This window comes from Natrix helvetica, assembly GCF_964273705.1.
Source record: "Natrix helvetica genome assembly, chromosome: Z".
Taxonomy (NCBI): domain Eukaryota; kingdom Metazoa; phylum Chordata; class Lepidosauria; order Squamata; family Natricidae; genus Natrix; species Natrix helvetica.
In genome coordinates, this window is record NC_138554.1 from 94,189,350 (window position 1) to 94,206,858 (window position 17,509).

The window sequence follows — 17,509 nt, forward strand, 5'->3', positions numbered from 1 at the left end:
CCCCCCCCCCCAGCAACAACACACACTTAAATGGGCTCCATCCCACTCCGGGTTCCCAGACCAGCTGCCAAAGTCATGTTTTCAGGGCCTTATGAAAGAGTGTCAGAGTGAGGACCAGTCTAATTTCTGGAGGGATGCTGTTCCAGAGGGAGGAAGCCGCCATGGAGAAAGCCCTTGTCGGGGTCCTGCCAGATGTACCTTCTTATAGGATGGAACATTCATTGTCTCTAATGTAACTGGCAAGAGATGTTCTGCCGGCTAACCTGATCCCAAGCCGTGAAGGACTTTAAAAGTGACTAGCATCTTGAATTGCACCTGGAAGCAAATGCAGCTGCTACAGGATAGGTGACACATATGCACATCGTGGTCATGCACAAAACCATGCAGGCGGCTGCGTTTTGAAGCACCTGGAGCTTCTGGATGTTTTTCAAGGGCAGCACATATAGAGCGTGTTGCAATAGTCGCGACGGAAGGTGATTAGGGCATGAGTAACCAGGGTAGGGCTTGATGGTCCAGGAAAGTTTGTTATCATTTTCTTTCAGAAAGAAGATGATTGCTTACCCTTTAGCCATGCACACTTAGTTAGATTTAACAGATGGCGTGCTCTTCAGCATGGAAGCAAAAATATAGAAAAGAATTTCATGGATAAAATTCTGCTTTGGTGGCTTCTCAAAGGAAACAGGTGCCAAAAAGGAAACAGGAGTCTCATTATTTAGATATCCTAATTGTTTTAAACACTTTTAAAGATATTGCAGTATACTTTTATCTGCTTTATATGTTTGGGATTTGTAAGCCACTTAGAGAGAAGTGCTCAACAGAATAACAATAACTATAGTAATAGTAATAATAGTTTGAAAATTAGGTAAAATAACCATAGAGTATGATTACAAATAAAGTATTCTTATCAAAATAATATAATGTTACCTTTATGTTAAAATTGTTTTAAAGAAGAAAAGGTTAAAATCATTTTTCAAAGTGAGATGGATATAAATTTAAAAAAGACCAAAGAGACATAGCTAACTGTCTGGTTAGACAGATGCTAAAAGATTTATGCCTTAACCTTTCTCTTGTTTATATTCTTATATGTTTGGAACATATGTTAGGTGAGGAACGTCAAGTCTCGGAGTCTTCTTTTGTTGGGGATGTTACTTGGAACCCTGACATTTGGCATATATTGCTGGATTTTTTGTAAAACCCAATGGTAGTTTCTTCCATAGTTATTTACTTGAGAAAACTTTGTTCTTAGGTTGTTTAAAGAACAGAGGTGATTCTGATATTATTTCCATCAAATGAAGTAAAAATATTGTTCTGCCAGTAGATTTATTCCTCATGAAAATCATGATTTTATAGACCTGTGCTAAAATAAAGCATTTGGCTATTTAAAGATTTTATAAATTCTAGACTTTGCTACCTATCAACAGAGATTTTTAGCTGTGTTTAAACAGAGCAATTCTCATGGTTCCTATTATATGTCATTTTAATTTCTCCCATCTATCTGCTTGACATTTGAAACATCTGTCAGAGCTTCAGATCCACACTGCAAGAACTGATGCCAAATAGGATGCTTTCCAGTTCATTCATAATTACTGATGTAGACAGAGCAGAAGATCTAGAGTCTCCAGAGAAGTACATTTATAAAATTTTGATTAAATATCATGCATTATGTTATCATTTGTACAGTTTGCATGCTAATCAATTGCACATCAGTTCTCTACAACATAATTTCATATTGAAAAGCTGAAATCATAAACCAGTCAAGAAGAAAGGCACTGTGAATCTGTATCAGGCTGCCAAAGTTCTACAGTAAGAGAAATTGATATTGGATTCAACTTTTATAGAATGTCTGGAAAATGTATCAAAACCTTAAGTAAGTAGGTCCTTCCAAGAACCTAGCTCCCCCTGATTCTGTAAGATTGTTACTGAAAGGTGCACTTTAAGATTTTGGCTACATGTCTGTAATATTTTAACAATAGAGGGCAAATGTTGTATTGATCCATTTGTTTAGAGAGTAATATCATGTATCATAAAAAGAATATGAAAAAACCTAAATGAAAATTAAATTAAAGTAATTAATAAGGCTGATATTGTTATGAAGTATTTAAGAAGCATGCTGGAGGCAAAATAATTTTTAATCATAATTGTTTTGAGTCATTCTTGAGAACTGATTCAAATTTCTTAGCTCAATATCCTTCAGATATATTAGGTGACAGTTCTGAAATTCTCAGCCAGAACTATGCTGACAAGAAGTAATAGTTAAGTTGTAACATATGTAATGTAGCAGATATGTAAGATGTCATCTTGTTTGGAAATATGTAGCATCTCAGGTTTCATGGTAAATCCATGCTATTAGAGGGGGGGGGGGCATGATAAAAAGAATGATAATATATCTTGCAAATATAAGAAATAAACTATTTAGCATTGTTCAGTTTTTAGCATTCAAGTTAAATCCTGTAACTTATATTAATGACTATATTTTGTGTGTTTAGATGACCAATGAGAAATAATGCCACATATCTTTGCCTGAACTTTAAATTTGCTTGTTTTTTCAGTATAAGAATCAATACTAAAACAGTAGACTACATCTAAAATCATTATAGGAATTTTCACAATGCTGAATTTTTAAAAGCAAATTCCACAAGAACTCTCTCTCCTTAATGAACATCTTTGCATGACAAGAATAAACACAGATCAGAAGATCAGGGAAGGAATGGTTAATAAATCTATAAGGTAAAGAATAATTAAACAGTCATCAAATACTGAGAACTCAGAATGACACAATGATGTAGTGAATGCAGCTTTGCATCATTTAGGACTATATTTGGAAAAATGCCTCTAAGAGGAGCTCATTAGGACTTACAATCAAATATTACATGAATAGCCAAACAAATGACCTAGTCACAACATTTAAAATAAAGTTGCATCAAAAGAATAGCATCTTGAAGGTGCTAAAATGTTTCATTTAAAAATGAAATTCCATCAGACAGGTCATTTTTCTAACAAAAACAAACTTTGAGATTAGATGCATAGATTTTTTAAAAGAAAATCATTTCCCCCTAAATATTTGCAAGATATCTGATTTATTTAATCTACCTAATATATTGCAATTAAATACTGTTGTGGAATATTTAAGCATATCTTCTTAATCTATTGATAAGGTTAAAACCTCATTTCCAAGATTGAGAGAGAGATTCATTCCCTCAGTTGATAAGAATAAGATACATAGTTGTCTTAGCCATATTTGAAGATTCTCACTAAAAAGGCCCATAAATCAGCAGAATTATCCATTCTCTTTTTAATGAATTTATGATATAAAATGGACACACAATTATAGCATACGGCTGAACTTTTATTGCCTTCTGTCCATTTTCAACAGAATTACAATGTAAATTAAAACTTCATTTCAAATGGTCTAAGCATTTCCAAGCTGTTGTAATGGATTTGAACATAAGGCTTGTAAGGTATAAGAGAAGAAAGCAAGTGAGCAGAAAACTTACATACCTCAACTATTCATTTACTCTGGATTTTTAATTGTGAAGAATGATTTTCATATGTCTACTGCATAAATCATCAGAACCCTGGCTCCCTTAATTTTTATTATTGCTCTATATATGCATTTACAGTATTTATTAGGCTATTAGTCTTGGCAGAAGTTTTAGATAGGGTTTATGGGTGTCATTTAGCCCATATTACTTTTTTTTTATTTCTGATAACCCTCACATCATTGATAATTATTACATTTTTTTTCTCCACGGGCTCAATTTTTAGCATTGGAGGAAATTCCTGCTGTGATATTATTTCCTCTCACTGACTGCAATGCTCCAAATTTTCTTAGAGATCAATTGGACTCCCAGGCACTTAGATTACGGGTGACACACTCACAGTGTCACACTGCCGTCACAGGAGATGTTTCCCCCTTTGCGGTGCTAGGGTGGGCATGGCCTGCATGTGATGCATCTGGTCCATGGACCGCCAGTTTGACACCCCTGATCCGAGATCATTGTCACACATAGCAAGCAAAAGATGGCCAGGGAATGGGAAAATAGGAAGTGGAGTTTCACTTATCATTGATACTTCAGAGGCAGTGCGGAACTAGTATAGGAAACTAATGTGTGACAACAGGGACAAGAAACAGAATATCCACGGGCTTATTTACATCACCATATGCAATTTTGACAAAGAAAAAATTGAAGATAACATGCCTTCCACTATGGTATTGCTTATAACCCTCTGAAAGTCTATTCTTTGTGAGACTGTTATAAAACTCATTATATGAAAATCCCATAACAGTTGTTATAGTAAATCACTGAGGTCAATTTTTGCCTATGGGCAAACTATTTCTTTCCATATCAATTTAGAAGACTGCTTCTTTTATGTAGTAATTTACAAGTATGCATCTGATAACAAAAGCTAGCTGCAGCCTTTAGCAATTTTGTTTTTCTTGTTATATGTTTAAAGAGATGGTCACCTTGGTATTTGTGTATGTGTGACATTAACACTAATATATGATCAAAACACTATTAGAGATTTTTGTTCTTTCCTTTAAAAGCAACTTCTTATCAGATTTACCTTATATCACAATGCTGCTAAAAATGACAGTGATGCTAGAAAAAGGTCAGTCTGGTACTTAACCTTGTGCTTAACCTTGAAATCAAGAGTCCAAATCGAAAATGAGTTATTTTCCCAGAGAAGCTTGGATACAAAGCAATGTAATTCTGACTGCTCTTGATTGTAAGCTCTACTTTTGAAGTTCAAATTATTATCTTTTGTTCTGATTATAAAACTATTTTTTTCCCTCTGCACTACGCAAGTCTCATTAATTAGATAGCAAGAGCACAAGCTTATTCCGGAAATGTTCCATGTCCTCAAAGCTCCTATAACAGAAAATCTTTCATTCATAGTTTCTGAAAGCAGTTTCTATTTCTGCCTCGATGAGGAGAAATCTATATTATGTCTTGAAAGGACAGCTTCCAAATCTAGTCAAAAATCAAGGTTACTTAAAATAGATGCAGAATGAATCGATTCTTCTCTTCTGTCCTTACCCATTTGTGCTTCTCCTTCGTTAGACAACATTTATTTAGTTTCTAAATGTAGAAATTGCCTCAGACCTTCTTGCCTTGCTCTTTTCCCATCAGCCCTTTACCTCATGAGGTTGTTCCTGCCAGTTTCATTCAATTAATTTCAGCAAGAATGTAGGCTTTTCATTTTGCAATTAATTTCTTTCAGGATTGATGAACTGTGCATTGAAATGGAGAGATTGGAACAGAATGCAAATTTCATCCCAAAGCTTTCTACCTCCAATTAATAAAAACAAGCCACTTCAGGACATAGGCAAATCAGGTTTAACTGAAGAGCAAAATATTCTGAAACTTATGTTATGGATGATTTTTTCCTTTTCGTTTTATAAAATAGTAGCCTCTATTCAACACAAAAACGTGTGAGTTTCTACTTAATTTTTCCAGTACTATTTTAGCTAAGGCCACAAAATAAGCTGGTTTATCTAAAAAGTGGATCTTTGGATCTCAATTCTTCTTGAACCAAATCTTTTTCATCATGCTTTTACCTGTAATGATCTACTACAATGGATTAAATGCTAATTTTTCCTTTTTTGAATGGAAGAACTCTTTCTGTCTACAGAGACTATTGTTATGCAGTGACATTTCTGACAAAATCATAGCAGAAGACTTGTTAACTCTCTTTCCCTGCAGCCTGCTATAACTCTTTATACGCAGCTTCAGGGGATATCCCAAGTGTTCAGAATATATTTGTAGAGGGTTGCCAGTAGATAGAATAATGTAGTATGCAGTAATTGCTACATCCAACCTCTGTTGTTGGAGAGTGACCCATAAGTGAAGTTCTGTTCACAGCAGTTCTGCTAATTTTTGACCCCTGGTTATCTCCTCAATAATCTTTAAAATTGCACATTATGATTATTTTAAAAAGTTCAGAAATACAAAGATTCTAAATATTCTTAAAATCACACTCAGGTGGTATGTTAAAATATTTATACTTAAAACCAGAAAAGCTGCTTTGTATATGTTTTATATGTGTGTTATACAGTAATCTAAAATAAACTGGGTCACAGAATAAAAACCAATTTCTTTAGTAAATGAACTACCTCTGTTCTGTGGTTATTTTCCCTGTTTTTTATGGTTAAAGTTTTGTTGACAAAATTACATTTTATTTTTCCACTATCATTTTTTATGTGTAGTTAATCACTCACTTACTGTAAAGAAATGAGTTAGCCAATCATTTAAAGAAAAGAAAAATAGAAGTAAGAAAGCTGAATACTCATTACATTTCTAGGCAGAGAAGTATGGGAAACTACTGTTTGTGAGCAGGAGGACCCAAAAATTCCTGGAGGGTACACTAGGGACAAATGCCTTTAGAAGTATGTTTTTGCATGGGAAAGTTAAGGTCGCTTCCAGTATGAATAAGCTATAACTTCAGGAGTGGAGAGCTGGACATCTTTGGACTTTGGACATCTCTAGGTTTCATCATGTTTTAGATTTGTAAGACTTCACATTCATCTTTTAACTGGTTACAAAAATCATTCTATGTGATTAAGTCCATTAAAGAATTCACTTGAAGCATCCAGTTTGGCAGATGATATCATGGGTTCTTTGGTAATTTTTAAGCAACAGATATTCTTCCAAATGTAAAACAGACTAACCCCAGGATAGAGGACTGTTATTGAATAATGCAGAACCACTTCGGTTTGGTCTGCTCCTCTTCCACTTCCATCCCAACTCACCCCCATTTTTCCACAGCTTTTGGAAACTTTATGTTTCCTCTGGAAATAACTATTCTCAGAGCCTTCAAGTATTGATTTTCATGTAGTCTTCTGGAGGTTTTCCCAAGTATTTCTGATTTTTAATTATCTATTCACTAGGATTTACTAGTTTCTAGTTTCAGGAACTAGAAAGGTTCAGGGATGCAGACTGCTTTCTCAAAGAACCTAGTATGGAATTATTGCTGCTCTCTGAGTTTGGTTGTTGGCTTATAAATATTTCATTAGCAAGTTAGGTAATATCAGGTAATATCATTATCTAGTTGGGTAAATGAAGTGTTTGAAAAGTAAACTGCAAGCTAAGAGATAACCAAGAATTGCACAATTCAACCCTAAATACAGTACAGCTACTTTCTTCTATTGGCTATTATTGCACAAAGGACACCTGCTGGAGTAATTGGTAGCTCAACACTGCTGTCTTGGACAAGAGCAAATACACTACAGAAGAGTGCTCTGTGCCTAAGATTTGTGTTTTGGGGAGATTTAGTTATGCTTCTAAATTCTTGGTGGCACATTAGGCTGTCATGTATATTTTGGACAGAGAGCTGTCCAAGCATTGAACTCTTCCTCATTGATTCAACATCATACTGTAGCTTCTTTAAAGCTGATGCCAGAAAAGCATGCTGGCTTTTTGAGATCTGGGCTCTTGTTAAGAGTGCCCCTGATAATGAAATGATGGAAGGGGTGGATCAATTATTCTGCACATTCTCAGATTCTTACTTCTCTCAAACTTGGATAGCATTTCAAAAAGCTAGTAGAGATTCATTGCTTGTCCTATACGTAGGGCCATTCCATTATTGTTTTAGCATGGATTAATGCTCTGGATTTATGTTTGCCACTTTGTTCAAGATTTTCTCTTTTATAGATTTCCCATGTACTCTGTTTAAATTACGATGAGGCATGTAAAGAAAAGTTTTTCAAATACAAAGTCTTCTTCCTTACTAGACACTGACATTCCAGACATCCTATCAATATTAGTAGTTGGGGCGCAATGCTAAAGCAAAGCAGTGATGCTTGCAAGAATGAATAATTACTGAAGATCATTACAATGGAAACAGATTGCCAACTTCACAAAAAAAAAAAATTCATGGATGCAGTAAATGTATTTCTGATTTACTTCCAAGATTTGAATCCCCTCAAACTTTTCTCAACAGTGAAACTGACAAATTGCTAGCAACAATTATATACATTTTTCTGAATTATAAAAGTAAAGATTATTGGGAATTTGTGGATTCCCTGTGGTTTTCAGTGTTTTCATTTGTTCATTGATGAAATAGGTTAAAACTATGACAATCCAAGCAGGAGCAAGAAAATATTTATTATTTGTAGCTACTTGGAGATGTGAAAGATGAAGGCTTTATCTTAAACATCATTTTACAATGACTGTGTCATTAACAGTCAGCACTTTAAGATGTAATGATGCTATTTGGCCAGCTTTCTCTGCTGATATCAGTAACTTACATAAGGAAAATACAGCTGGCAGCTACCCTATATATATATATATATATATATATATATATATATATATATATGTATGTATGTATGTATGTATGTATGTATGTATGTATGTATGTATGTATGTATGTATGTATGTATATTTGGTGTCAAGAATAGCTTCTATGAGGAAGGACAGACTGTCCCATCTCCTTTTATATATATACATACTAGACATGCTATCACAAATTCTGGGATTTAATAACAAATCTCAGCATGATGATATAAGAATCCAGATTTAAGACCTGCACCTCTAGAAATGATACACTATTTCAGTTTTCCTTTTTGTCTCCTTCAGGAACTATGTGAGAAAATGTCTATCCAGTCTTGCAAATGTATAAAACTACAGGCTAGGCAAAAAGTTAAAGTCAATTCTTTTTTAATTCAGGAGTAAAAAACCACCAGTCACTAAATTATTACAATAACAAATTCTTGATTTTGCTACCAAAAACATATTGTTTGGATCTATTCATACTTTTTAAGAATCCTCACTTTTGGCAACACTTAACAAGTAATCTCATAGTATTTCACAATAGGGTTTAATCTTTATTTTCCACTAATTGCCTCAAAACAAAGCAGTGAAGTGAAGTGAAACCAAAGATGCCTCAGTGAACAATAGCTCATAGAAAAATCAGTGTAGCCTTGTTTTAAATGGGTTCAAAAGATTATTTAGTAAATGGGGAAAGAAAGCTTCATCATAAATTGCATTATTACCACACAAGATTTTCAATGGCTACTACATAAAATTGTCTTGGCAGTTGTTTGTGAAAGCTTTCACAATTGGAGCAGGGAATGCTTTTTTATTTTTTACAATAAAAATGCCTTTTATTAAACTTTGAGATTTATATTCCTCAAACTGGCAATTACAGTGGTACCTCTGTTTTCCACTTCTTCAAAACAAGTTGAATTTGGTACTTGAAGCATTTTGATGCAAAAATGTTGTCCTGGTACTCATAATTTCTTTGGTATTTGGCCGGCTGCAAAAGGAAGAGGGGGACAGCCGCAAAGAGCAAACAGGACATTGGCAATGCTGCAAAGGGAAGATAGGGATGGTCACATAGTCTGGGAGTGGTCATGCTGGGAAAGGAGCTGATATAGGAAAAAGGACAGAAAAAAATTTCCCCTGGACAAAACAAAGAGTCACGTGGTAAGTCACTTGATTTGTTTGGCATTCATAGTTTTTAGTACTCAACATGTCTCTTATAATCAATTAACATTGAGTGCCAAGGGACCACAGTATGCTGAGATCAATTGGATTCCAACTAATTACATTTTTACGTACATTCAGAATGTGCTTCTCCATAGCTTGCCAACTTAAGTCAGGCTGAAGTATTATAGATGTCACATGCTATAAAGTTTTTAGACAGATTTTACATAGGAAGTACTGCACTGAAATGCTCTTTGCTAAATGTACCTATTCAGCTGAATGTACTATATCCACCTAGTATCTGTTATTACAGAAGCATATTTATAACTTTAATATATTATAGACATTTATGGTAATATACTGTACATTATTTTTAAAATATCAAGCATTAATGTACATGAACTGGAATGCCACCATTTGCAATTACTTTAAAGTTGACAGCTTAAGATTGAAGAAAAGATAGAATTCTTATGAAATGAATTTATTCCTATCCTAGCTGACATGAAGACTTTAGTATGAATCTGTAATACGTCAAGCTCACAGAATGCAGAATGACCACAAAACAAACAATTAGAAACATGTGCAACTTCAGTAACTCAAGCTAATGATTTTGTGCACATGCAATATATCAAGTCAGAAATATAGAAGACAGGCCAGTATTTTATAGAAATAGAATGGTATTTTTCTTAATGTTTACACACACACACACATACACATATGTATGTATATGAAATCTAGCAATAGTAAAATGTTAATAATAACTATAATTATAATTAGTAAATAATAACCACACCAGGGGGCCATAATGTTATGTCTTCCTATATTTCACAAATTTTTTGCTTTCCTTGTGAGTTTTGATGGCTCATTTAATATTTCCCCAAGAGAAAGTTGTCAGGAAGCTAAATATTAGTCAGCTGTAGAAGATGGGTCATAGGTTCAGTTGCTGCTTTTCCTTTAAAAACATCAGTTTACAATATTTTATAAAAAGCAAAGTGGTTACCATATTTTTTGGAGAATAAGATGCACTTCCCCCCCTAAAAGTGGGTGGAAATGTCTGTGCATCTTATACAGCGAATGTTGCTGAAGCCACGCCCACCCACTGGCCCCCATGCTTTGGCCATTTTTGGCCTCCACATGCTCCATTTTAGACCCATTCAAGGCTGCGGGGATCACCACAGCATATGGTATTGGCTGAAAATGCAATGCAGGGAGGCCAAAAATGGGTATGCAGAGGCAAAAAATAGAATGCATGGAGGCGGCGATGGGCTGTAGTGATCCCCGCAGCTTGGAACAGCTGATTGGCGGTATTCCCGGAGGCCAATCCAACTGCCAATCAACTGCTCATGCTGAATCAGGCTGCGATAACATGCTCAAGCAGACCAGGCTGTTTGCTGTTTGCTGCAAGGATGCTAGCCTGATGAATACCGATGGATACTGGTAGGCAGAGGCAGAATTTTTTTTTCTTGTTTTCTTCCCTCCAAAACGAATGTGCGTCTTATACTCCAGAGCATCTTATACTCTGAAAAATATGGTATTTTATTTTCCTTGAACACAAAATGTAACATGAAAGTTTGCTGCCTTTATCTCTTCTTTGGAATGAAATTGGCATTTTCTAGAGCAGCAAACAGCCAATCATGTGTTTATCTTTGTTAATGTGAAGAGATTTATACAAGCAGAATGAAATGTCTAATTTAGTAAAAATGAAAGATTTTGGCATATTCGTCTCAGTCAAAACATTATTCTACCTCTATTTATTTCTTCTGAGATTCCTCCAAAATAACGAGCATTTTCCAGAATGATTTAAAAAAGTATATATATAATGATTTCATATGTGTAAAGTATGTATTAAGAATTGAATTGATAGATTAATCAATTTAATAATTGTCACAATGACCTAATAATACATTTATATTATTGCATAGCTTCATGCAGCTATTCCTGAGCAAGGAGGCTCTATTCACAGTCATCATGCCTTAATCACCTGCCATTACTGCAAATGCTCTACATGGGGCTGCCCTTGAAGAATATTTAGAAGTTTCAGATGATGCAAAAGTCAGTCACACAGATAGTTATGGGTGGCTGTAATTCAGCATGTGTGACAGCCCTACTCAATAAACTGTATTGGTTTCTAGTATGCTTCCCCATGCAATTCAAGATGCTGGTAGTTACCTTTAAATCCGTTCATTGCTTGGGAATAGATTATTTACAGGACTGCTATATCCAGGTTCCTGTTAGAGCCATTGGATCTGTTATCTAACCTGGTAAGATCCCAGATGAGAGGATTGTTGTGATGCCCTCTGGAACATAATTCCACCTCAAGACAGACTTGCATCTACCTGAATAGTCTTTCACAAAGGCCAGTTCTTGTTTTGCCTTTGAGCCTGGACTCCAAATGGTATGGGCAAGCACATTTTTTTTGGCTGTATAAATCACTTTGGTGTGTGATTAGTAATTATTACCATTGATTATTTTTCCCAACTGCTATTTATGTCATTTATAATTCTTCTATATTTTATTATTGTGAGCTGCCCATAACATGTGCCTGAGATGGACTGCCATGTAAATTAATTTATAAATAAATAACTTTTCCAAAATGACCAGTTGCATTTTGGAATTGGTAATGTAAAATCAATTCACTTTTATTCATGAATTGGTTTAAACCCAAGTAATTAGTTAGGCAAAATTATTTCTCAGACAATACATAGTAATGATGCATCAATTCTGAAGTATATATACAATTTGATTAAACTCTTTAGCTGCATTGAAAATTCCTGAATTGTTATTATCATGGGATACAGTTTTGGATAATTCTAAATGTATACATTTATTTTTATAGATAATTCTTGCAACTGTACATTCCAAATTGCAAGAAATTTGGGGTGAAGAGCAGGAATACCATGTATGTATAAGTCAGTGGAGTAGAGCATGATAAATAAATATTTCATTTTCTTAAGGTAATTTCCTTTTTATTGATATGTTCATTTGATATCACAGAGAATGTTTAATGAAGGTATGCATGTAAACCTCAGTATATTGGAAGTGTTATGTATGGAGGGGACATTGACACATTTGGGGAAGCCTGTTCGGCAATTGTCCTGCTTTCTTCTTGACCCCCTCTTTTAAATTAAATGGCTGCTTAAAACAAAAGTAATATTTTAATCCCCTTTCCCAGTCTTTAAATGCATGTGTATCTGTTGTGGCAATGTGTAGGAACATTGTTATTGTGAGGAATTTGTAACATTTCTCCTTCATATTAAGAAAAATATAGACATTTAGAATTCATTTTCAGCTAGCTTGCTTATTTTTCTCTCTTGCTTGCTGAGCAAAGCAAAAAGGAAGGATGTTCTGGTAACTTCAAAGCTTCTCTTGCTACGAAAGTCTTAGATGTTTGATTCCCACTCCAGAGTCATCTGCAAGCCAGTCAAGGTCAAGTCTTGCAAGCTCCTGACCATAGCAGGACCATAAAATCAAATGTCTCAAGGTTTTAATAAACACTTTGGAATTGATGCTTATGAGGATTTTCTGCACACAACCTAGCATTAGTAATATAGAAACTAGCCTCCCATGGGGTATCTCTGATGTCGTTATTAAGAAGCTCCTGACAGCTTTAAGAGATTTGGATATTATCTTGCTTGATATGTAACACTTTTGATTGTTTGACCTAGTAAAGCTTAATATCCCTTTATTTACTGGAGTCTTCATTATCTCTGGATTCAAAAGAACCAATTGCCTGGGAATCTGATCACTGCCCTGACACTTGGCAAAACAGCCTCCTAACCATTTCTTGATGCGAACAGTTATTTGAAGTGTTAAAGAACATTAACCAACTGAATTAATCAAAGGATCAAAGGATAAATAAAGGCAATGGGCAAATTAAAGAAAGGAATAAATTGTCTCTTCTCTCTTTTTACCTATACTTTCTATCTTTTCTCCTCAGAATATGATTGACTGTTCTAATTATATTTCATGATTATATCTCCTGTCTATAGAGGCAATTTTTGTTTCACCTCTAAATTTGTTACAACTAATTGTCTCCCTAAATGGAGAGATAACTTACACTTAAATCATGTTGGAATTGTAGGACTAAACATTTCAAAAGGTGAATTATGGAATGAAGGAAGAGGGTAATACATTCTAAACTTTATAAATAGCAGGTAGTTATTTTATAAGATAGTTATCTCTTTTGTTCGTTCACCAGAGTGTTGGTGGTGAGCTCCTATTATTTCAGTGAGGGATGGATTGCTCATGTTTGCTTCAAATGCTCAACTTTAGAGATGGGACATCTTGCCCATTTCTGAAAGTGAAATGCCAGAATGATTCAGGAGTGGCTGAAACAATTTTTCCTTTCAGATTTTTGTTCTATTTTCTTCTAAATGTTTATTTTCTCTTTCTTCTAAGACACAGGTTGTGAGATGTTCAATACTCTGGTTGCAAAAGCAGAGCTAAATGCCCCTGGGAAGAAATAATAATGAAAATAATAATAGATTAGCTGTCACTACAGTGTCTCTGAAATTATTTTAAAAGTTACTTACGAACTTGTCTAGGGAAGATTGACACTAAAATTAAAGGGCAGAACTGTAATTCCAAGAGTTATTTTTGAGACTAAAGCTGTCCATTGGAATAGATGAGCTGGCTCATGTGTAATCTTAAGGAAGTCTTCCTAGTTTCATATAGTGTAAATTCTATTTGTTAGTTTAAAGGTCCAGGAAGAAAAGAATTGCAGAATTGAAGATTGAAGAATTGGCTTTGTTGAGCATTATTTATCTTTTTTCTTTGTACCATTCCATCTATCTAAGTAAATTTGCAAAAGAAAAAAGGGTATTTTAGCCTTCTTTCAAGTGAAACTTGCATTAAGTCCTTTATCTGGCTGCCCATTAAAGAAACAAAGTTGAAGAACATTTTTCTTTTAATGATGATTCCTCATATTAAGGATTTATTCCCATAAGGCTGCTGATGTTACAAAAGTTTATTAGCTTTTAACCCCAAGTAGCCTTTTTATTACATGTCAGTATTTCACTGCTGACCCTATTTGAATTTATTATTTATTTTTCTTGACAGTAATCTTTATTTCTGCAGAAGGAGGGGTTAGAACTTTTGACTTATTTCAAATGAAATAAATTATACATCAGTGAACTGGTGTGGGAGGATTGATTAGGCACTTATCCTTAATGTGCTTTCCATCCCTGTTCTTTCAGTGCTGCTTCAAAAGTGAACAAAAGCCACAAAACTATTCATTCACAGATTTAACAATGTTAATTTGTTTGGACCTGGTAGCTTGATATTTGAAGCAATTTATCGGAACTATCATGACGTTTTCTAAATACTATCACAATATGATATCTAGGAGGCAAATCCATTGCACCATTAAAAGAAGTGAAATGCAGGGTTTCTTGGCAATCTGTAATATTTGTGCGGTTAAGAGGATGGGGTTTGTTTTCATGAACTTGATTTTCTTACCTAAATAGAGATCCAACCCTTAGACTTTGTAATCTTCCAGACAGGCTAGGAAAACAATATTTGAACTTCTAACGTCTTTGCCAAGCTTTCCAGGGCAGTAAATTGGAATCTGCAGTATGACACTTGATTTTTGTTATACATTAGAGGTATAATAAAATATTACAGATTTGTGTAGAATACATGCATTTACAAAATTTGTTCCATTTTCTGACATAAATTATTTATATATTGCCTTATCTCCTAAGAAAGAATGACCAGCAAAAAGCCTTTTGAATGAATTTATTATGTTCAGCAACATTTTATGAAGGGCTCTTTTACTGAAGTAGATTAATGGCAAGTATTACTCACTTGGCATCCATTTTCTATTTTCCAATCAATCTTAGTACAAGTGGCTGAACGTAAGCTAACAACAATATTTTCCCCATTTCCTAATTCCCAGCTATCCTGCCACTGAATGATTAACAAGTAGTCATTTTGCATGGCTAGGGAAAGTGAATTGTAGTTATTAGCATATAATATTTATACAGATAAAATGAGAGTAACAGAATTACAGGGTTAGAATTGACCTTGCAGATCTTCTAGCCCAACTTCAGACAAGAAGTTCTATACCATTTCAGACAAAATGATTGTCCAAACTCTTCTTGAAAACCTCCAGTGTTGGAATGCCCACAATTTCTGAAGGCAATTATTCCACTGATTAATTGTTCTAACTGAAACAATTTGAAAAGACTAAAGATCTCTATTAAAGTCCATATTGTTGTTATGATAATGCTTGGAAATTTTTTTTTTAAGTTTAAACCACTTCTCGTGTCAAGTTTCATATTACATCCAATGTTTCCAGAATTGTAATGAATAATTGTTTGTAACTTATTTTTGTTTCCATCTGTAAAACAGATAGTACAACCGAAGCACCAGCAATATCAATGTCTCCAGCTATAGAAATTCGGAAGAACAGTGTAACTATGACTGAAATCACCTCAAAATTTGAAAAATTTCCCTCCACTGCCACCAGCAGTAGTGTGGGCTCCTTAGGAGAGACGGAAGAAGAAAAGGCCAAACGGTTGCTTTACTGTTCACTATGCAAGGTTGCTGTCAACTCTGCCTCCCAACTGGAGGCACACAACAGTGGTAAGATTGAGCTTTTCAGATGGCTTGCAGAAGAGAAATATAGAAATTTCATGAACTTATTAACAATTAAACGTCAAGAAAAAAAATCCAGTATTAAAAAGGAAAAGGTGGAGCTTTTGATCCATAGAAGTAATTGGATTCCTTCTTCAAATACCAGTTTTCAATGCTGCTGAAGCATTTCATTGCATGAATTGTATACTGTTTTAGATGAAAGGAAAGCAGAAGCTAATCTGGCTGGATGTATAACATTAAGCCGAATTTGAAAGAGACACTTAACGTTTGCACGTTTGCATTGCTGTATTAGAAAAAAAAACAATCGGCTAAATATAAATATACATAGATGAATACACACACATCTTAATCAAAATTGTTCTTTTTCAATCTTCAGCACTGACACATTTCATCAAATGACATGTCTTACATTAATTGATTTCACAATCACTTAGAAAGTACCAGTATCTTTTAAGGAGATTATATGAACAATCTAACTAACAATCTAACTGTATCATAAATGAAAATCTTTAAAGGAAAAAATCCCTCGTTTCCAAACCATAGTTTCTTCTCTCCTCTTGGACTTGAGTGCTTCCAACTGTTTTATTTAGTACTGTTAAGCTACAATCTGATTCAGCTGGTGCATTGAAAGCAAGACAACTTGCAAGCTATGATCCATTGAGTATTAGAACAATAAAACCAACCTAACCTTTAACCCCACCATTTATTTTATTTATTCAAATATTTAAGCTAATATAATATAGCTAATAAACACAAGTATTTCTTATACCAGTGTTGGTGAATCTTTTTGGCACCAAGTGCTAAAATGGGAGTGCGTGTGCACATGGAAGAGCAGCTCTCCGGCATGCACACATGCATGGGAGCACCAGCAACTGGAAGAGTAGTTCCTTGTTGTGCATGCACACACCAGGAAGCTCAGCTTCTAGTTTCTGGTGTGTGCATGCGTGCCAATTACCTACTCTTGTGGTTTCCGGTGCTCTCGGAAGACCAGCTGGAACCTGGAAGAGCAACAGGTGACAGCTGGTGTGCCCAAAGAGATGGCTCTGCATGCCACTTCCAGTATGCATGCCATAGATTCGCCATCACAGTCCTATACTTATATATTCAAGGTTATTTTATGTAATCAATCATTTTTAATTTTTCAAATTTAGACTGAATTTATTTTAGCATCTTTTATTTCTATTTTATAATCTTGTTATTTTTATTTTGTGCATAGATCCCAAAACAATCCTTATTGAATTTCCCTTGTATTATGTATTCCAGAAATGTATTTATTTGTTAGATTTATGTCCTGCCTTTTCTCCAGGATGTCAAGGAGTCATATATAGCATTCATTCCTCTGAATTTCCCCTCAGAACATCTTATAAGGTAGGTTAGATTGGGCTGAGGTTGATTGGCCAAATCCAGTGAGCTTCTTAGTTGAGTGAGCTTCTTAGTTGAGGTGAACCTGTAATTGGGTCTTCTTAGTTTATATATAGAGCTGC

General features: G+C 34.6%; 2 protein-coding genes across 3 annotated transcripts in view; both read left to right on the plus strand.

The window, feature by feature from the left end:
* Positions 1-17,509, plus strand: part of ZNF385D (zinc finger protein 385D) — a 195,347-nt gene that overhangs the window by 158,978 nt on the left and 18,860 nt on the right. For both annotated transcript variants that reach the window (XM_081932221.1, XM_081932222.1), the window contains one exon: positions 15,780-16,013. In XM_081932221.1, the coding sequence (XP_081788347.1) occupies positions 15,780-16,013 (234 nt within the window). The remainder of the gene's footprint in view (positions 1-15,779; positions 16,014-17,509) is intronic.
* LOC309381332 (uncharacterized protein) overlaps positions 1-17,509 on the plus strand; it is an 81,999-nt gene that overhangs the window by 56,455 nt on the left and 8,035 nt on the right. The window lies entirely within an intron of this gene.